Source organism: Musca domestica, unplaced genomic scaffold, assembly GCF_030504385.1.
Source record: "Musca domestica strain aabys unplaced genomic scaffold, Musca_domestica.polishedcontigs.V.1.1 39, whole genome shotgun sequence".
NCBI classification, from domain to species: domain Eukaryota; kingdom Metazoa; phylum Arthropoda; class Insecta; order Diptera; family Muscidae; genus Musca; species Musca domestica.
In genome coordinates, this window is record NW_026712326.1 from 2,485,449 (window position 1) to 2,507,794 (window position 22,346).

At 38.1% G+C, this 22,346-nt stretch overlaps 1 protein-coding gene across 1 annotated transcript in view; it reads right to left on the bottom strand.

The window, feature by feature from the left end:
- The window catches only part of LOC101899607 (maternal protein pumilio), a 312,661-nt gene extending 305,286 nt beyond the window's left edge, over nt 1–7,375 (bottom strand). Inside the window, exons 1-2 of the mRNA XM_059126457.1 lie at nt 6,442–7,375; nt 1,152–1,937 (exon numbers count right to left, since the gene is read on the bottom strand). Coding sequence (XP_058982440.1) covers nt 1,152–1,937; nt 6,442–6,690 — 1,035 coding nt within the window. The 5' untranslated portion in view covers nt 6,691–7,375. The remainder of the gene's footprint in view (nt 1–1,151; nt 1,938–6,441) is intronic.
- Between the last annotated feature and the right edge of the window lie 14,971 nt (nt 7,376–22,346).

Genomic DNA, 22,346 nt, shown 5'->3' on the forward strand with positions numbered 1-22,346 from the left:
TTATCCAAATACAGAAAAAATATTATCCGCGTTATCCAAATACTGAGGAAATTTTATCCACGATATCGAAATACAGAAAAAATATTATCCACGTTATCTAAATAACGTGGAAATATTATCCACTTTATCCAAAAACAGAAACAATATTATCCTCTTTATCCAAATGCAGAGAAAATATTATCCATGTTATCAAAATACTGAGGAAATATTATCGACGTTATCCAAATACAGAAAAAAATATTATCCGCATTATCCAAATACAGTGAAAATATTATCCACGTTTTTCAAATGGAAAAATTATCCTTGTTATCCATATTCAGAGAAAATATTATCCACGGTATCCAAATAACATGGAAACATTATCCACATTATCCAAATACAGAGAAAATATTATCCACTTTATTCAAATGCAGAGAAAATATTGTCCACGTTATCCAAATGCAGAGAAAATATTATCCACGTTATCCAAATAACGCGGAAACATTATCCACTTTATCCAAATACAGAGGAAATATTATCCACATTATCTAAATACAGAAAAAGTATTGTCCACTTTATCCAAAGGCAGAGAAAATATTATCCACTTTATCAAAATAACGTGGAAACATTATCCGCATTATCCAAATACAGTGAAAATATTATCCACGTTATCCAAATGCAGAAAAAATATTATCCGCGTTATCCAAAGGCAGAGAAAATATTATCCACTTTATCAAAATAACGTGGAAACATTATCCGCATTATCCAAATACAGTGAAAATATTATCCACGTTATCCAAATGCAGAAAAAATATTATCCGCGTTATCCAAAGGCAGAGAAAATATTATCCACCTTATCAAAATAACGTGGAAACACTATCCGCATTATCCAAATACAGAGAAAATATTATCCACATTATCCAAAAACAGAGAAATTATCCAAATGCAGAAAAAAATATTATCCGCGTTATCCAAAGGCAGAAAAAACATTATCCAAGTTATCCAAATGACGCGGAAACATTATCCACATTATCCAAATAGTGTGAAAATATTATCTACGTTGATAATACGCCACGAAAACCCTTACATTTTATAAAAATGTTCCAATTATCCCACAAAATACCAAGCCTTTTCCTTAGATTACAAAAACACAAAAAATAAATTCGACTTACCGCTGCTGCATTCCTTGAAGCGGCAGCTGCTGCGGCAGCTTGATTATTCATATATTGATTTTGTGGCATCATGCCCATGGCAGCGGCGGCTGCAGCCGCATGTGGCTGACCGCCCAAATACACCAATTCCCCTGGACCGGGTTGGCCGGGTGGCGGCGGTTTGGGCACACCGACACCGTTCATACCCACACCGGGATGGACACCGGGATGATCGTACATATTACCCGTGGCAGCCGCTTGCATATTCGGCGGCAATTGCATGTGTGGCATACCCGCTGCTATGGCTGCAGCGGCAGCGGCTGCAGCTGCTGGATTATTCATGGCATGATTCAAGAGGTTCGAATTGAATTGATGCGATTGCATTTGTGAGGGATGCGGTGGACCGTGCTGTTGATGCTGGGGATGCGGTGGCTGTTGATGAGCTGGATGCGGTGGTTGTTGCTGCTGCTGTTGTTGTTGTTGCTGCTGCTGTTGTTGATGCTGTTGCTGCTGCTGTTGTTGGTGATGTTGCGCCGCAGCGGCGGCGACTTGAGACATCATTTGGTTATGTTTTACAACGGCCGCTTGTTGCATTGCCGCCATACCGGCTGCAGCGGCAGCGGCGGCAGAATTGCCCATTTGATTGGGACCGCCCATGGAGGGATGTAGACCGCCATTTGTACCCATGCTGCCCATGCCGCCGCCCATACCGATGGGACCAATTGCGCCGGGACCACCACCGGGTGGAGCACCAGGAGCAGCGCTGGCCGGATTCATGGGTGGATTGTATTTCCATTTGTCGGGATTCTGCAAAAATATGAAAAAAAAAAAGGAAATGAAAATTATTAAAAAAAAGGAAAATTATTTTTTCAATAAAAAAATATTTACAATTTTCTAAGCCGACTTTAATTGTTAAGGTATTGATTTTGAATAGTTTAAAAATGGAAAAAAATAGATTCGAATAAATACTTGAAAATATCTAAAATTAAAAGGTATCTCTGTATGAGAAATAACCAAATTCTTGGGATGAAGGCCAAAATGCTTGCGATTCGGTTGAGATTTTAGGAAGGAGCGAAAGTTTGTCATTTGAATATTTTTTGGAAAGAGAAATTTCGCTATGTGAGCTTGGCCAAATTCCGAGCTAATTTGTTAGTTCTGTTGAAATTTCTAGACAAGAATATTTCGATTAGCCACTGAAGCTTTCAGGATATCTAGGCTCATGAAGAATATTCTCAATTTTGGACAAAATTCTCAAATTTCCGACAATCTTGGCATCCATGCAGAGTGGCTCCAATGGATGGATGACGCAACAGGAGACTGGAGTTTACTGAGAGGAACTAAGCGTCAGGAAACCATACCGACTAAATGACAATTGGAACGTCTTCCATTCAGATATCTTCTTTGCAATGCCAAAAGCTGTAGAATTGGTGAAAGGACAGTCGCAGAGTCATGCAGGTGTGACAGTCTCAATCGGTGCAGATAGTCGGGCGACCTGTCCTTAGGACAATAAAGAGATTCTCAATCAAATCCAACATAGTTAGCAAGTGTAGATCTACCTCAGAGGATAGCGAGACGATTATTAAGTTTTGTTGTATACCAGGACACTTTAATATCTTGGAAAATGAAGTGGATAATGAAATAGCTAGGAGAGGGAGGTTCTCAATCTAACTGATGTTACATTGACACACTCAGAAGGTCCTATGGGGATAAGGTTGCAAAAATTTGACTCTCTCTCTGTCTCTCCCTACATTCTCTCTTCAGAAAATCTGAGGTAAAAAGGCTTACTAGCCTCTATCGCACATGATATATGTCTAGCCATTGACTGGGAGAGGATGAAATTATGATCTGCGGACTATGTGAGGATGATGAAGAGGTGGCATCAATTGAGTGCATTCTCTGCAGTTGTTTCGACTTTCGGATCCAGACTTTGTGCTACAACCCACCTACTAAGTCGTACTACCGAGTAGCTGCGACCCTGGTCTATTTTCTCCAGCAATCTCAAAAGGCTATGGCATAGGCCACACAGACTGTTTGCAGAATATTTCCTGTTACGACTACATACATCTTCTCCTTCTTCTCTGTACTTCTTCTTCCATTTTCAAGGATGAACACAATGGACTATTGGTTCCGAGTAAAGTGACTGGCTCTCTTTCGCCGAATAGTCATGGAGGATATTTCGATAACATTGCCGAACTGAGAGAAGTTGCTACAAACCGGAGTGATTTTCGCTGGTTTGTAGCAACTTCTCATGACATAGTGGAAAACCAAAACGCTGAGGCTCCGTCAAGAGAGTGTTGCATCTACTTTTGTAACGAATTGTCTCTCTCTCTGTCTCTGATGAAGAACTGGACGTGAGGAGGGAAATTCATTGGTCCGCACCGATGGTGATCTGGCAGGTTATGTACCTACCAGCATCTCTATCACCCACGATGTCTCTGCCATCGTAAAAAAGCTGTGTGTTGGGCCGGGCCGAACTTTAAATACCCTCCACAATTTGGAAAAAATTTGGCAATTCTCCAATAAAAAAAATAATATCCGCTATAAAATACCGAATGTATCCGTTATATTAGGGTCTATACAACGACGTGGACCTGCACAGGCAACTTTTGAAATTACAATATTCAAATGCGAAACTTGCAAAAAAATCGGCGAATAACGTAAATAACGTAACGTATACCAGAACGTGGACCTGCACAGACAATTTTCTGCCAAATGCTGAGTATCCATTACGATCTTCAAATACCAAATTTAAGACAATTTCGGTGAATAATGTCGCTAAAATCGTTAAAATACCGAATATCGGGAGGTACTGTTATATGGGGGATATACGAAGACGTGGACCTGCACAGACAATTTTCCGTCATAGGATGTAGTATCCGTTACGAACTTCAAATACCAAATATGAAACAATTCAGGTGAGTAATGTCGCTAAAATCATCAAAATACCGAATATCGGGGGGTAACGTTATATAGGGGCTATTCGAAGACTTGGATTTTCACAGATAATTTTCTGTCTTAGGCTGTAGTATCCATTACGACCTTCAAATACCAAATTTGAAACAATTCCGGTGAATAATGTCGCTAAAATCACCAAAATACCGAATATCGGGAGGTACTGTTATATGGGGGATATACGAAGACGTGGACCTGCACAGACAATTTTCCGTCATAGGCTGTAGTATCCGTTACGAATTTCAAATATCAAATTTGAAACAATTCCAGTGAATAAAGTCTGTAAAATCATCAAAATACCGAATACCGGGAGGTGCAGTTATATGGGAACTATACGAAGGCTTGGACCTACACCGACAATTTTCTGTAATAAGATGTAGTATCCGTTACGAACTTCAAATATCAAATTTGAAACAATTCCGTTCAATAATGTCGCTTAAATCATCAAAATACCGAATATCGGGAGGTACCATTATATGGGGGGCCATACCAAAACGTGAACCTACATGGTCCCCCATTTTCAATACCAAAAGTCCTGCAGACATAATATACATCTGAGTAAAATTTTATCAACCTACTTCATTTCGTTCGAAAGCTAGAGTGATTTCTATAGACGAACATCGCTGAATCGACATAGAATTTTATGCTGATCAAGAATATATACACTTTGTGGGGTCTAAAATGTATATTTCGAGGCGGAATGACAAAAAGGAAGGGAAGGTAAAATCTTCTGATTAATTTTCGAACGAATTTTGCTCCCTCTCTAAAACGAACAAATCCTACTCGCTCTTATTCGAGCGAAACCGAAAAAAGAGTATGCTCGTTCCCCGAGTACTGCCACTAGTTTCGAGCTAGTTTCACTCTTTACACGAAGTCGAGTGAGTTTTTCGGAGGTCTGATGGAAATTAAGACTATTTATGCTGCCGAATTTTAAAGAGTAAAATCTGCTTGTTTACGAAGGAAATTCTGATGGCTGTCTAAAACGATCAAATCCTGCTCGGCCTTATTCGATAGAAACTCGAAAAAGAGTTAGCTGCTTTTTAGTTATGCTACTCCCAGGAGTGCTCCCACTCGACTTCGAGCGAGTTTCACTGTTTCCTCGAATTCGAGTAAATTTTTCGGAGATTGGCTGGATATAAAGACTATTTATGCTCACGAATTTTATGGACCGGCAAGAGTAGAATCTGCTCGCTTTCGAACGAATTTTGCTCCCACCCTAAAATGTGCAAGGCCTGCTCGGTCATATTCGAGCGAAACCGAGTAAAGAGAGTGCCACTATTTGTTTATTCTACTCCCAGAAGTGCTGCAATTCGAAGACTTCGCGCGAGTTTCACTCTTTCCTCAAATTCGAGTAAATTTTTCGGAGATTGGCTGGATATAAAGACTATTTATGCTGCCGAATTTTATGGACCGGCAAGAGTGGCATCTCCGAATTTTGCCGCCCCTCTAGAACGAGCAAAGCCTACTCATCCTTATTCGAGCGAGTCTGGTCTCCCTTATTCTATTTCCAGGAGTGCTTCCACTCGATTTCGAGCAAGTTTCACTCTTTACTCGAATGCGAGTGAATTTTTGTCGGAGGTCTGCTGGAAATGAAGACTATTTATGCTGAAGAATTTTATGGACCTGCAAGAGTAGAATCTGCTCGGTTTCGAACGAATTTTGCTCCCACCCTAAAACGAGCAAGGCCTGCTCGGTCATATTCGAGCGGAACCGAACAGAAGAGTTTTCTCTTTATTCTACACCCATGAGTGCTCCGATTTGACTACTTCGAGCGAGTTTCAATTTTCTGCTCGAATTCGAGTGATTTTTTCGGAGATCTGCTGGAAATTAAGACTATTTATGCTGCCGAATTTTATGGACCTGCAAGAGTAGAATCTGCTCGATTTCGAAGGAAATTGTGATCCCTCTCTAAAACGAGCAAAGCCTGCTCCACTCTTTTCGAGCGAAACCGAAAAGAGGAAATTTTCTCGTATTATTTATTCTATTCCCAAGGGAACTCCCAATCGATTTCGATCGAGTTTCATTCATTACTCGAACTGAAGTGAGTTTTTCGGAGGTCTGCTGGAAATGAAGACTATTTATGCGTCCGATTTTTGTGATCCTGCAAGAGCAGAATTTGCTCGTTTTTAAGCGAATTTCGCTCCCTTTCTAAACCGAACAAAGCCTGCTCGAGTTCTCTCTTTATTCTACTCCCAGGAGTATCTCCACTCGATTTCAAGCAAGATTCACTATTTACTGGCATTCGAGCGAGTTTTTCGGAGATCTGCTGGAAATTAAGACTATTTATGAGGCCGAATTTTATGGACCAATTTCCGAAGACCTATTAAAATTTACATTTTGTGGAAAAATCTCTACTTACATCAATGGTGTGTTCATCGCCACAGGCCCAGCGAGCCTGTTTCTGGGCAAATTGTGCAGCATATTCGGCTGCGGCGGCATCGTGGACATTGCCCGTGGCCGAGCCCATGCCTGGGGCCATGCCACCCGGCGAGGGACGGGGAAAAACATAGCCTACAGCTGCGGCAGCGGCAACATCGTCATTGTTGCGCGGTATGGTTTGATCGATGCCGCGCATGCTTCTATCATCATTGCTGCCCAATAACTTCATGTGTGTTAGTTGTTGTTGGTGCTGTTGCTGCTGTTGGTGTTGATGCTGCAAATACTGTTGCTGATAATGATGTTGTTGCTCCTGCTGGTGCTGTATGTAGTTTTGCGAATGCAGTTGCTGTTGTTGCTGGGGATGGGGTGGCAACTGTTGTTGTTGTTGTTGCTGCTGCTGTTGCTGATGATTATTCGACAACGGCGACGATGAAGATGTTAAAGGCGATGACGAAGTTAGAAGAAAATTTTGAAAAGAATGCCGCTGTTGGTGCTGCAGATTGCTGCTGTTGTTGGCTGACGCCGTCGTAGCTGCTGCTGCTGTTGCCACCGCTGCTCCGGAACCTGTAACGGCTGTAGATGAAGATGATACCGCCACTGCTGAGGCTGCTGATGCTGCTGCTGCTGCCGCCGTCACTGATGTTGAGGATGACGCCGGCTGGTGGTGGTGCTGGTAGTAGGAGGGCGGTGTGTTATAGTGGGCAGATGATGGCACCGTGGGCTCAATGGGGGCAAAGGAAATAGACGGAGTCGATAGCAGCTCTATTTTGAGGCCGTTTTCTTTTAACGTTGGGGAGGATGAAAAAATTGTGGTTGTTGCCGATTTTCGTTGGTTGTGATTTATGGGACGCTTTTCGAAGTGAGTGTTGATGGCGAGCGAGCGAGTGAAAAAGATGGGACTGCTGTTCTTCTTCAAAAAATCTTAGCTTTTAATTATTTTTTTTTTTTTTTTTTTTTGGAGACAATCAGACTTTTTGTTGTTGTTGTTTTTCTTTGATATTCCTATCTATAATACACAGTGTTGTTGTTGTTGTTCTTAAATGACCGATACGATCTGATTTCTTTGTACAAGCCCACACACTGCGTTCGCAATGAGCGTGGAAAGTTCAGAGAGTTACTTAAAAACTGACAAAACTTATTGAACTTTACACAAAAATTTACAGAAACGACACTGGCTTTGTTGTTAGGCGCTCTCACTCTCTCCCTCTCTTTCGCTCTCCAAAGCCAAGTTGTTGTTGAGTTTATTGATTACAATGCCGGCGACACGCGTTAATGTTACGGCGACGATTTTAAAAACACAGACACACTGAGATTTGACGCGACTAACACGACGCTATGTTTTCCACCGATTTTGATGTTGGATCGTTGTTGGTTTTTATGTATAAACAAAGTTGTTGTTGTTGTAATTTACACTTAAAAATTATTGTAATTATTTTTTTGTTGTTGTTAAAAATTTCGTTTTGTTGTTGTTGTTTGGTTTTATACACAGAAATAAATTACACAATGCAAATGATGCTGATGATGATGATATTTAAAAAATTAATGACATTGACGACGTTCGAAGATTACAACGACAGCGATGACGACGAGGACGAGAGAACAATGGCTGCTAACGGACAATAATGGCTAATTACAACGACAAATTTTTTTTGACCAAAAAAATTGACTTTTGTTTGGGCGCCAAATTTAGGCTCTCTTGCCGCAAGATTGATTGTTGTTATCAGCTGATACTCAAAACTTTGTTTCCGTTGACGGCGTTGAGATTAGAGCTGTGACTGGCTGTGTGGCTTTGAACAGATGATCAATTGTTTTCACTTTTTGTTGGTTTGCAAAAAAATGACTTGATGAATGAGAGATTGATTGGTTGTCGTCTTCGATCGCTTTTTATTATTTTTATATTTTTGAATTTGTAATAATAACTAAAGAATTATATTTTTTATACACAAATTTTTACACTGAAAAGAGAAGAAGAAAAAGGAAAAAGTTTCGGATTAGAAAGAGCGTAACATTCAAAATAGAAAATAGATAACTAAGATCAGAGCTATTCAAGAATAAGGGCACTCTCGCCAGTCCAATTTCTCAAAGTGTAAAAACAAAATTTATAATTTTTTTTGTATAATCGTGGAATCTTTATATATATAAAAAAAATAGTATTTTTAGTGTTCTCTAACATAATCTCTTTTTTTCTACGCCGACACCAGTAGATGCTCGTGTACACCAATGATTTAGATGATTAATCTTAGCTTTATAGTTCTCATTGTGACGTGATAAATCGTTCACTCGCACTCGTATTTATAATTTCTCTCACTCGTATTTATAATTACTCTCCCTCTGTTCTTTACATGCATTGGGTGGCTTGTAAAGGGTGTCCCAAAGAAACCAAATTAAAATTAAAAAATACGGGCCAGGTTCCCAATCAGTTGGACAATACTGATCAATTCGTATCTGTCCTAAGACTGATAAAAATTTGACAACGTGCCAGATTTAGACTATATAGAGACTACTTCCTATACTCTATACTATATGAAATATGTGCAACTTTGGAGAATGTGGAAATATGCGAGAAGTAACAGATATAGCGGACCGAAGTATTCCATTTTCATACTTCATCTAATACATGTAAAAATATTGGCATGTGGAAAATTTGATGGAAATCTAACATTTACATCAAATTTTATGCGGAATCATAAATTTCGATAAAGTACATATACATATCAGATTTCTGGTTAAGAGAAATACTTAGACATAGCTCGCTGACTTGTTTCGCAAGGTATGACAAATATAAGTATTGGAAATTGTGACCTCTTATGGGTGTGATACGGAGTTTGGCAGATGTATATCATCTTCACAACAGATCTTGTGTTAGCAGAAGTGTTTGTATTTTGGGAATTTGAGAAGATGGATGGATGGATTTGGATGCTTATTTCGCTTTCTTTGAGCGTTTTGTTTTTCAAAATCTTGAAACCTATGTGGGGGAGGTACCAGAAGAAATGGCGCGATCTCTTTAATACAGATAACAGATATTGTGTTGATGGAAATATTGAGATGAACCAAGTCTCAATGAATTCGGACGTTATTTGGGCTCCATGGATACTCAAAATGTTGACCCTTAGTAGGAGAGGTACCAGAGGGAGTGGACCGATATATGCTACCTTCACACCAGACCTAGGTTAATAAATGTATTGTCACGTGTGCAATTTGAAGAGAATCGGGTGCTTATTTCGGATTTTATGATCGTTTTAGTTATTTAAAAATTTAGCCCTTTGTGGGGGAGGTACCAGAAGGAATGGTCCGATCTCTACCATCTTTATAACAGATATTGTGTTCATTGAAATACTGAGATGCGCCAAATCTGAATGCAATCCGATGTTAATTTCGTGTTTTATGAGCTCCATGAATATTCAAAATGTTGCCCCTTTTGTGGGAGAGGTGTCAAAAGGAGTGCGGCGATATATCCCATTCTCATACCAGACCTTGGGTTAATAGAAATATTGTGATGTGCGCCATTTGAAGACAATCGGACTCTTTCATCACATTTTGTAAGAGTTATAATTATTCAAAATTTTGACCCTTTGTGGGGGAGGTACCAGAAGGAGTGCGCCGATACATCCCATTCTCATACCAGACCTTGGGTTAATAGAAATATTGTGATGTGTGTAATTTGAAGACAATCGGACTCTTTCATCACATTTTGTAAGAGTTATAATTATTCAAAATTTTGACCCTTTGTGGGGGAGGTACCAGAAGGAGTGCGACGATACATCCCATCTTCACAGCATATCTTGTGTTAGTAGAAGTGATGAGATGTGCGAAATATGAAGAGAGCCGGATGCTTGTTTCGGATTTTATAAACGTTTTGGTTATTCACAATTTTGACCCTTTGTGTGGGAAGTACCAAAAGGAGTGCGCCGATATATCCCATTCTCATACCAGACCTTGGGTTAATAGAAATATTGTGATGTGTGTAATTTGAAGACAATCGAACTCTTACATCACATTTTATAAGAGTTATAATTATTCACAATTTTGACCCTTTGTGGGTTAGGTACTTGATGGAGTGGACCGATATTGTCCATTTTCGCACCTAAGCTAGCACTGATGCAAATATTAGTATTTGCAAAGTTGAAGCAAAATCGAATAATCCCTTCCCTTTCTATGCAGCGAAGTATTTTTTTCTTTTTTAAAATTTCGAACTTTTGTGGGGGAGTTGCCAGAAGTTGTAGACCGATATTGCCCATCTCCGAACTCGATCTAAGTTTGATAATAATATTACGATGTACCAAGTTTGGGCTAAATCGAAAACACTCTTCGAGAGTTATCGGGCGCACCAGACAGGCGGAATGACGGACGGACATCGCTAGATAGACTCCAAATGTCCTGAAGCGGATTTGGCCCGGAGAGACCTAGGGTGTAAAACCATTACTTCGATGAGGCACATTTTGGCCAATGATATGTACCTTTTCTAGCCATACGGCTTAGGTTTTGCGCCATTTTTCACAACAAATAGGGTACACAAGCTACGAAAAAGACCCATTGGCGTTGCCATATTTGCAAATATTTTCCCATCGATTACTATTGATGTGGAGGAATGATCTATCGAGAAAAATGCTTTCAGAGGGAATAAAATTCCCAAAATCGAATATTCAGAATCGGAGATACATGATTGAACTGAATAATTAATTTTCCCAAATATTTTCGAACAATAATAATACAATCGAAAAAATTTACGTTTTTTTAAATATAACATGTGGAACTTTGGACAGCTTGCTAGGTATTTGAAATTATCCCCTATAGAAAAGTTTTGCTTCACATGACTCTCACTTAGAATGAAGTAATTCCAAGTCTCTTAAAAAGAGTAACGAAAATTCCTCATTGTCTCAATTGCCTAATTGAACTTGGACGCCAAATCAAATTGAGTAACACAAATAATAATAAAAAAATGCCCGGTTTGCATTATCAATTCTGCACATGTTGCAAAAATAAAACAACAACAAAAACCTACACACAACAACAACAGCAATCACAACATGTAGCGGCGTTAGCGTCAATAGCGGCGCCTTTACATAAAACAAAAGCAGAAGAAGAAGAAACAATAATAAATTTAATTAAATAATAAACATTGCAAACGAAGCTTCAAATAGTAAAGCAGCCAGGGAGAAGAAGAAGCAGAAGAGTAACAACAACAAGAAGAGGCAAATCACAGTCATATAAATCAAATAATAATTGGAACAGAAGCATAAACATGAATAGGAATAGGTAGAAGCAGCAGCAGCGGTAGCACCAGAAAATGCCGAAAAAAGGAAGAAGACGAAGAAAACTATTGCAGCACAATCTTCAAAATGTTGTCGTACAAAATCTGTCTCTCTCTCTCTCGCTCTCTCTCTCTCCCCAACCTGGAGACCATAAAAACTACACAGAATAAAGGATGGCTAGCACAGAGGGCAAAGAAAACAGCAAATAAAGGAATTGCAAAGAACCACAACAACAACAACGAGAACAACAAAACGAGGAATCTCCACCACGAGGAGGGGGTCTGTTTTTGAAATCCAATGGGAATCGGCAAATATGAAATGCAAAGCGAAAACAAAACCGTACGAATGTAATGTGAAGACGCGACGCTAACAGAACAGCCAGGCAGCCAGCCTGCCCTCCCGTTCGACCATCCATCCATCCATCCGTCAGCAAGAGTAAAATGACGATAATGAAAACAAGGAAAAACAAAATCATATGGATGTAGACAATATATGGATGTATGTAGGTATGAATGTACCGACATATATATAATGCCATGAGAATGAGAAATGAAATGTAGCCAGAAGAAGAAGAGGAACTACAACAAAAATAACATCGGCAGCAGCAGCAGCATACACAGAACCAAGACGAGACTCTGTGCGGCTGACTCGTCGACTGGCAAAAAGTAGCAACCAGCCAGCCAGCCAGGCAATGTCAATGGAACGGCAAAAATAGCAATGAAGAAGATGGATGTTGGAGCATAATGGCGCGCAGGAGAAAAAGAAAATATCGTTGACGGAGAGAAATAACTAAACTGTGAAATGCCCTTTCTCAAAATATGGCAGAGAGAGCTAGAGAAATGAGAGGCGTAATTGATTGTGTGAGAGAGGAAGAAATATTTTGGCAAAATTCTACCGAGAAAAGGAGGGTGATTTTAAAATACACACATTCAAGTGCAATTAAATAGCAATTATCATGACAAGGGAATGTAACAAAAATACGTAGCTATATGGCTACGGCTAAAACGTGCCTCATTGAAATAGCGCTTTTAGACCCTAGGTCTCTTTGGACAAAATCCGTCTCAGGTAATTGCAGTCGATCTAGCGATGTCCGTACGTTTTTCCCTCTGTTTGGCTGGCTGGTGCGCAAGATAACTCTCGAAGGAAGCTTCCAATTTAATTTAAACTTGGTACATCGTAATATTACGGTCAAACTTGGATAGACAACACCAGTCCACTCCTTCTGGTACCTCCCCCACAAAATGTCGACATCTTCAAAGAAAATAATTTATTGCACAGAAAGTGAAAGGATAATCAGATTTTGCTCCAAATTTACAAATCCTAATATTTGCATCAGTGCTAGGTCAGGTGTGAAAATGGACAATGTCGGTCCACTCCATCAAATACCTAACTTACCAAAAACCAATATTTTGAATAATTATAACTCTTATCAGTGAACAAGAGTCCGATGGTATTCAATTTACACACATCAAAATATTTGTATTAACCCTAGATGATGTCATAATGGGATATATCGGTCCATCCTTCTGGTACCTCCCCCACAAGGTGTTTAAGTTTCGAATAACCAAAACTATTATAAAATCTGCAATAAGCATTCAGTTCTCTTCACATATCACAAATTCCATTATTTCTACTAACACAAAATCTGCCCACATAATGGGTCAAAATTTACCTACATACCACAATCCTACAATCCAACAGTAATTTGAATTTCAAATTTCAGGATTCCGTCCCTATTGGTTCGACCAAATACAAATTGTTCCAAATTTAGTACCATTTAGTAAACTTAAGTACGAATTTCAAAAAGTCCCTACATACCCCGATCCTATACTCCAACAGTAAATCTAATTTCTAAATTTCAGAATTCCAGCCCTATCGGTTGACCAAATCTAAATTGTACCAAATTTAATACCATTTAGTACGAATTGCCACAGCTTTCTACATGCCCCAATACTACACTCCAGCAGTAAATCTTAATTCCAAATTTCAGGATTCCAGCTCTCTCGGTTCACCCAAATACAAATTGCACCAAATTTAGTACCATTTAGTACACATGAGTACGAATTTCCAAAAGTTTCTACATGCCCCGATCCTATACTCTAACAATAATCTTAATTCCAAATTTGAGGATTCCGTCCCTATTGGCTCTCCCAAATACAAATTGTACCAAATTTAGTACCATTTAGAACAAACAAGTACGAATTTAAAAAGTAAGTGTATAACTCAGTCCTACTGTGCATTGGTAATCTTATTTCTAAATCGGTTCATCAAAATCAAGCGCTTGCTTGAGTTGATCAACACTTTGCTATTTTTTAAGTGCCAACCTTGCTTTCCAAAATACCTCAGACACAATAGTCCAACGGATTGGTATCCGGAGATTTTGGTGGATATGTGCGCTGGAAATGAAGCGAGGAACCTCATGTTTTAACCATTCTTGGGTGGCGCGTGCTAAGTGCGATGGTCCTGAGTTCTGAGTCCTGTTGCAATGTCCAAGGTCTGCGGCCAAAGTGTTTGCGTACCCAAGACTTTAATACACCCTTCAGAATATTTTCGCGATAATATTCGGCGTTTATTCTGGTGCCACGGTCGATTAATACGAGCGGAGAGCGACCATCGGCTGTTATGGCGGCCCCACCATTACCATGGCTGGCGCCAGCACTTGAGTTCTGGTGGCTAACCGAAGGTGTACATTTTCAGCTGACCTCTATGGCAAGTAAGCACGATCATTTTGTTCGTTTACAAACTGGTGGACACTTTCGCCAAGCGAAGCAACTCTTTAGCTCTTTTGAGTCTATTTTCTTTCTGATGCGGTGTAAGTTCTTGCAATTTTTGGAATTTCAATGGCTTCACCCCGAACTCATTTTTCAATATTTGCGGAATGGAATATTGTGATATGTTCAGCTCACGAGCCATTGTTCGGCCACTGCGACGCGGGTTTCGATCAAGTCGCTTCTTTACTTTTCGTACCATTTTTGCTGATGTTGCTGCTTTCTTCCGTCCACATCCTTGACGACGGGCTACGCTACCAGTATTACGGTAACGACGGTTCAGGACATTTAAAGTCGATCTAGCGAAGTCCGTCTGTCCGTCTGTCTGTCTAGCTGGTGCGCACGATAACTCTCGAAGGGAGTATCCCCTTTGATCCAAACTTGGTACATCGTTATATTATTGTCAAACTTAGATCGAGTTCAAAGATGGGCAATATCGGTCCACTCCATCTGGTGCTTCCCCCACAAAAGGTTGAAATTTTCAAAAAAAAATATTTTATTACTCAGAAAGAGAGAGTATAATCCGATATTAATATTTTCATTAACCCAAGGTCTGGTGTAAAGATGGGATATATTGGTCTATTCCTTCTGGTACCTCCCCCACAAAGGGTCAACATTTTAATATTCATGAAGCTCATAAAACACGAAATTAACATCCGATACCATTAAGACTTGGTACATCTTAATGTTTCCATCAACACAAGATCTATTATAAAGATGGCAGAGATTGGACAATTTCTTCACATAGGGTTCTAGATTTTGAAAAACAAAACGTTCAAAGAATGCGAACTAACACCCAACCCTCTTCAATTTTCACACATCCAAATATTTTTGCTAAAGCAAGATATGTTGTTAAGATGATATATATCTCTCAACCCCATCTGGTACCTCACCCACAAAGGGTCACAATTTCCAATACCTTTATCTGTCATAACTTGCGAAACAAGTCGGCGATTACTTACAACTTGCTATATCTAAATATTTTTCTTTACCAGAAATCTGATATGAATATGTAATTAATCGAAATTTATGATTTAGCATAAAATTGGATATAAATGTACGATTTTCTTCAAGTTTTGCACATACCAATATTTTTATCTGTATTAGATGAAATATGAAAACGGAATGCTTCGTTTCGCTATATCCGGTACCTGAAGTATATTTCGACATTTTTTCAAAAATTTGAACATATCTCATATAAAGTACAGGAAGTAGTCGATATATTCCAAATTGGGCACGTTGTAATATTTATACCATTGGTCAATATTGGCCAACTGCTTCGAAACCTCACCCATAAAGGATCAGAGTTTGAATGATCCTAACTGAAGGCGCGGGGTATACATCTGTTGGAAAAACCGACTGATACTTTTTTACTTGTTCAGTTACAGAAAGTTAATCCGACGAAAAAAGAAAGTCTGTTGTAAACATACTTTTATTTTCATATGTATTGGTGGGATATATCTCAGAGACACATAGCATTTATCTCTCTAGGAAACGGAAAGCATCATAACTGGATTTGTCGTTCAACCAGATTTGTTGAATTTACCGGTATTTTTGTGCTCTTTTCATTTGCACAGCTGTATCAACACAATAACACAAAAATATGGCGTCTAAAGAGAGGTAATGCAAGAAAAAAACAAAAACTCAGAGAGAAATCTAGAGAGTGAGCAAATGAAAATAAAAGGAAGCAACAACAAAAAATCAAAGGAAAAGAAGAGTGAGTTATTTTTAATGGACACCGTGAGCGCATACCAAACACACTCGTGCACACACACACACACAAAGAGTAGGATATGGAAGAACCAAAAAGGGAGAACATGAAAAAAGGACACAAGCATGATGTGAAGAAATAAAAGGAAAAACGGGCAAAGAAATCATGATGATGATATGAGTAAATGGTGTTTGCTGAATTCTTCTAATCAGAATATTAAATGAAATGGAAATGTGAGGAGGAGAAAATTGCCAATTTATTTGACAAAATAATAAAAATATGTGTTTTAAAGTTTTTTTTGACAACTTTGGGTCGTTGATTCCTGACTGTGTTGAGACTTTTTGTTGGAATTGATTTTTACCGTTTTCTAAAGACCCGCCGCCGACAATGTACGAGAGGTTGCGGCCGCTGATGATGATGATGACAATCAAAAAATGCTTAGCAGCCAGCAAAATAAATTGAAGGTTATTTCCCTTGCAATTTTTGTTGTTTGGTTTATTTGATTGCTTGATTTTATGTTGTCGCGCGGTCGGAGTAGAGCTTTGTTGTTCCGCCGTCCCACCACAATCAATGGATATGCTTTTTTCTTGCAAAGAACTGGGAAAAAAGCGTTCTTATTTTTTGTGGAATTTTTATTTTAGGGAAATAGGGAGGCGATTACCGCAAGGGTAGCTGGCAAAATTATACAGAGAGCAGCAAGCAGCACCACTCTTTAGAAAACCAGGATTTTTTTTCTGTTAAAATTTCCTTGATTTTTTTTGTTTGCTCGTTTGATTGGTGGTTATAAAAATAAAACTATTTTGCACATTACAAAATTTTTACAAATTCGATAGAAATTTATTTTTTATTTAATTATATATTTTTTGGATATTAACAAAAATATACACAAAACTGATTATGGGTTTTGGTGGAATTTTTTTATACACACTTTTTTTTTTTTTTGTTACTAAAAACACAACACACACCGACCGTCGTCGTCGCTCACACTTGGGGCTCGCTCGAATTCTCACAAAACAAAAATATAAAATAATACCGAATGAAGAAAAATAATTAAATTATATGACAAAAACGAATTTGTTGTTGTTGTTGCTGTAGGTTTTTTTTTTTTTCGCGATTATGGGAATCTTTTTTCACGGCGTGGTTGGGCTGGCTATGCTGATGAGGATGATTAGTAGAGGTGGTGGTGGCTCAAAAAGTTGCCCATAAAAAATGGAAACTTTTTCACTTTCCGTTTTTTTTTTTGCTTCTTTGATTCTTACGCGTTATCTATTATTTTCGTTCTATTGGGGGAATTGGCCGAAAAAATTATTTGCAAATAATTTTCATGGAAAAAGAAGCTTTTCTTTTCGATTATGCTGATTTGCTGATTTTTGTTTGTTTATTTATTTATTTATTTTGTTGTATTTTCATTTTTTGTTTTCGGTATGCCACAATTTAATTTGATGATCGATTGATTGGTTGGTTGGCTGTTGTTGTTGTTGCTGTGGTATTCTTAATTATTTAGTTATATTTGTACAATTATTTACACAAATTTATTTTATCGGTTTGAAGAAGAATTTCTTCGTCGCGAGAACACACACAAAATGCTTCTGTTTTCAGTTGCGCCGCCGTTGCCTGCCAGACATTGGGATTTTGCGGTCTTTTTTTTTTAGTTGATTATTCACTCTCCCTTGGTTTGGTTTTCATATGATGATGCGGCTCTCCTTTTGTTGGATGGCCTCTCGCTCTCTGTGTTGCTCTCTTTATCACACGCCACAATAGCCATACATATGTGTAATGTTGCCTGTCTGGTGGTGCTCTCTCACCATGAGTTGTTCTCTAACCCCTTGTTGTCAGTGTTATTGGGCATTCTATTTGGCATTCTCTTGGTTTGGCATTGTTTTTATCATCAGTGGGCTTTCCTGTAACAGGGTTGCCAGATGCAATACATATTTGTTTGGTTGCATGGACGCAAATTGAATGGGAATTAATGAGTTTAGAGGAAAGAAGGATGAATAAAAGCAAATTAATTGTCCAATTCGAAAAATTCTAATTAGATAGAGCCATAGCAAAATTATTCAAGGTAATCTATGTCATGCAAACATATGATGTACATTTTTTCAGACAATTTCATTGGCAACATACAACTTTCAGAATTAAAAATGTAAATTTCCAAACTTTTGAAACGTACACACATCTGGTGTTCTGTGTGTAAAAAATATAAATAATACAGTGTGCAAATTTCAAGTTTTGCAAAAATTAGGGCGAAAATCCAGCAGATTATGAAAGTAGAGCTTTAAAAAAGAAGACACGTGTATCGGGGTTTTGAAAGTTTATAACGCAAAGTAACTTTATTAGGGGGACAAGTTTCCCATTCTCCTCTACACTTTTAATTTTTCGGCTTAAGATTCCTCAAAATCCGTCCATTTTAGATATATGGTGTTTTCGACAATATTGCAGACAAACATAAGAAAAATATTTTGGTGGAAAATTGTAACCCTCAAGCGAGCCAAGAAAGGGTTATTTTTCGGTTAAAGCCATACTTTTTATAAGTTTGTGCAAAATTCACCAATAAATCATCATTTTTGAGGGATGACCTCAAAGACGAAAATATCCTTGATCAAATTTTAATGCAATTCACCGAAGAAAATAAATCTCTATGTCCATAGTAAATGAAAAAATATTTGCATCAATATTGAAAAATAAGCTCGAGGTAAAGCCGTTGAAATTCAAAAAGTGCAAGAACTTACACCGCAACAGAAAGAAAATAGACTAAAAAGAGCTAAAGAATTGCTTCGCTTGGTCGATTGTTGGTGTACTGTCGAATTTGGTTTTTTCCGATGAGAAAACATTCGTTGTCCAGCCAAAGAGGTTAGCTGAAAATGTGCACATTCGGTGGGCCACCAGAACTCAAGCGCCGGCCATGGAGATGGTGTAAGCCGCCATAACAGCCGATGGTCGCTCTCCGCTCGTATTAATCGAAGGTGGCATCAGAATTTGACGAATATTATCGCGAAAATATTCTGAAGGGTGTATTAAAGCCTTCGACACGCAAACATTTTGACCGCAGACCTTGGACATTCCAACAAGACTCAGCACTCAGCACCATCGCACTCAGCATGCGCTACCCAAGAATGGTTACAAATTGAGGTCCCTCGCTTCATTTCCAGCGCACAATGGCCACCAAAATCTCCGGATACCAATCCCTTGGACTATTGTGTCTGAAGTATTTTGGAAAGCAAGGTTGGCACTTAAAAATACCAAAGTGTCGATCACCTCAAGAAAGCGCTTCGCCGGGAATGTGCCGAAATACCGCAGAGCAACATTCGGGCAGCGTATGACGATTTCATTGGCCGTTCGAAGACCATAATTCATGCCAAAGGTGACCAATTCGAACAAATCTAAACTTATTCTTAAAATTTAATGATATTTCCGACATTTTTTGCTTTCATGCAATAAAATCTAAAAAAAATATAATAATTATGGGTTTGACTTTGTTGCAGTTTTTATCTCTCCCTGTATAAATAAGAATGCATTAAAAAGTAAAAAAAATATATCGAACAATTTCGTTTTCATTTCATCATTTTTTATCATTATTTTTATTATTAATAGGACGAAACCTATTGAAATTGGTGAGAATCGGTTCAAATTTAGATATAGCTCTCATACATATATCTTCAACCGATTTCGACTTAATTGTACACTAAATGACTAATATCAGCAAAAATGGAGGGAATTGCAAGTAGAAGATTGCAGCCTAGAAGCAAGTATATCAAATTTGGTGAAAATCGGTTCAGATATAGCTATAACTCCCATATATATGTTTCATCCGATTTGGTGTTTCAAGTACCTCACATGCGTAATATGCACTCCACAACTTTGATCTGATCTAATGATCTTTGGTACCAGATATCATATACAGCTCGAAAATACCTCTGACAAATTTAAATCGAGATCAATTCAGATTTTTATATACCTTTGATATACATCTTCCGATTTTACGATTTTTGGTGGACAAAAATCGTAAATCGGAAGAAGATGTATATCAAAGGTATATAAAAATCTGAATTGATGATACATGTATTACTATGCTATGCTTTGAAGCCAAATTCCATAATCAAATCTTACATAACTTATGATTCTAATATTTTAGTTTCCTGTTTTAGATTATCTTATTTTTTGTAACCTCAAAAAAAAATCGCGTAAAAATTACGATACAACATTTGGCAAGCCTTTTCCCTATTAGAATCCTTTACAAGATATATATTTATATGCAAGTTGCTTTAGAGATCCCTTTCTTTAAAAAAAAAATTGTTCAAATTCATAGTTTACTTGCGTTCAATAACATATGTGAAGATATCAAATGGTAAAATTAGTATGGCAACCCTGCGAAACGCCGGAACCTACACTAGCACACCCAAAGGAAATACAATTGGACTCCTTGTTTGCAAAATACTTATTTTACATTTCATCTCTCTGACTCTCCGACACTGGCTGCTCACATGTCTCTCTATCGCTCTCGCTCCTCCTCCCTTTCTTTCCTTTCTGTTGTAAAAATATATTTTGGGGGTCTCACGGAGTGTCAACTACATATTGTGAATTGTTGTTTTTGGGGATTACACTTGTTTCATTCCTTCGTATTCTCTTCGTGTCGTGTAGTCGTTGTGGTTCTTGTTCTTGTTGTTCCGTGTACATTTGCACATTTTTGCTTTGTTCTGTTGTGTGTGGGGCATGTGTGTGTGTGTGCTGTTGCCGCATGACTGACTGTGTTTTGCTTATGGTTGGTGAAAGAAGAAACAACCAAACAATGACCGGAAAATACAAAGGGAAACATACAAAAAAGAAAACAATACAAAAGAAGAAAGAAAAAGGATGGTTGGTTCGTTCATTCCTTGCTTTGGTAGATGCAAGTAAAAAATAAAAGTTGTCGCCTGCAGAATGGAGTAGTGAGCGAACGATGGAGCAAAAACACAGTGTTGTCAAGTGGATTTTTCATAGAAAAACGCGTGTAATACCTGAGAAACTATTTAAAGAGTTATGTTAGACATTGTTGTGATATGTTTCCAGCCAAGGTGAGGAAAATTGTAAAGGAGAACATTTAAACGGGAAATATAATTATATTTTACACGATAATTAACCATTTCCTTGTTTTAATTAATGTTGTAAATCAGGCATTAACTATAAAAAAAAAACTTAGATAAATTGTCATCAACGTCAAATTCAACTATGAAATAAATATGTGCCAATTTGTTGTAAACGTAGCTTTGAATTTTTTAAAATTTCTGTCGGTATTTCGGCATTTGACAGCTAGAAACTACGCCGTTAGTAACAAGTTAGAAAAAGTTAAAAGTCGGGCGAGACCGACTATATGATACCCTACACCACTATGCATATAAAAGAATTTATATTGAGAATTTATTTGAAGTGATCACACAACCTATTAACTTTTGGCTTTAGAGCATTTACAACTTGGTTTCAGAGGAAACTAGGCATATTCAATTCTGAGTCTATTTTCACCAAATTTCGAGAAGGATTATATTAAAAAATATATATCGGAGCCGAGTTCCACCACATGGAACCTTACGTCCCGTAATTCATTCTATTTTGGCTGATATTAGCCATTATTTGCACAATAAACGTGGAATCGCATTAAGGATATATATGGGAGCTATATCCAAATCTGAGCCGATTCCGATAACATTTGACAAATGTATTTCCGAGCCCTATAAGATATCTGTTACCAAATATCATTGTTGTGGAGTGCATATTACGAATATGAAGGACTTAAAGACCGAATCGGATGAAACATACATATATATGGGAGCTAAAGCTATATCTGAACCGATTTTCACCAAATTTGATGTATTGGCTTCTATGATGAATTCCATTGTAAGTGCCAAATTTCAGGTCATTTGGACTGATATTGGTCATTTAGTGCACAACTAACCCGAAATCGTTTGAAGATATATATGGGAGCTATATCTGAATTTGAACCGATCTTGATAACATTTGGCAGGAGTATTTCCGAGCTCTTTAAAATATCTTGTATCAAATATCATTCTTGTGGGGTGCATGTTACGTATGTGAGGGACTTAAATACCAAATCGGATTAAACATATATATGGGAGCCATAGCTATATCTGAACCGATTTTCACCGGTTTGAACCGATTTTTC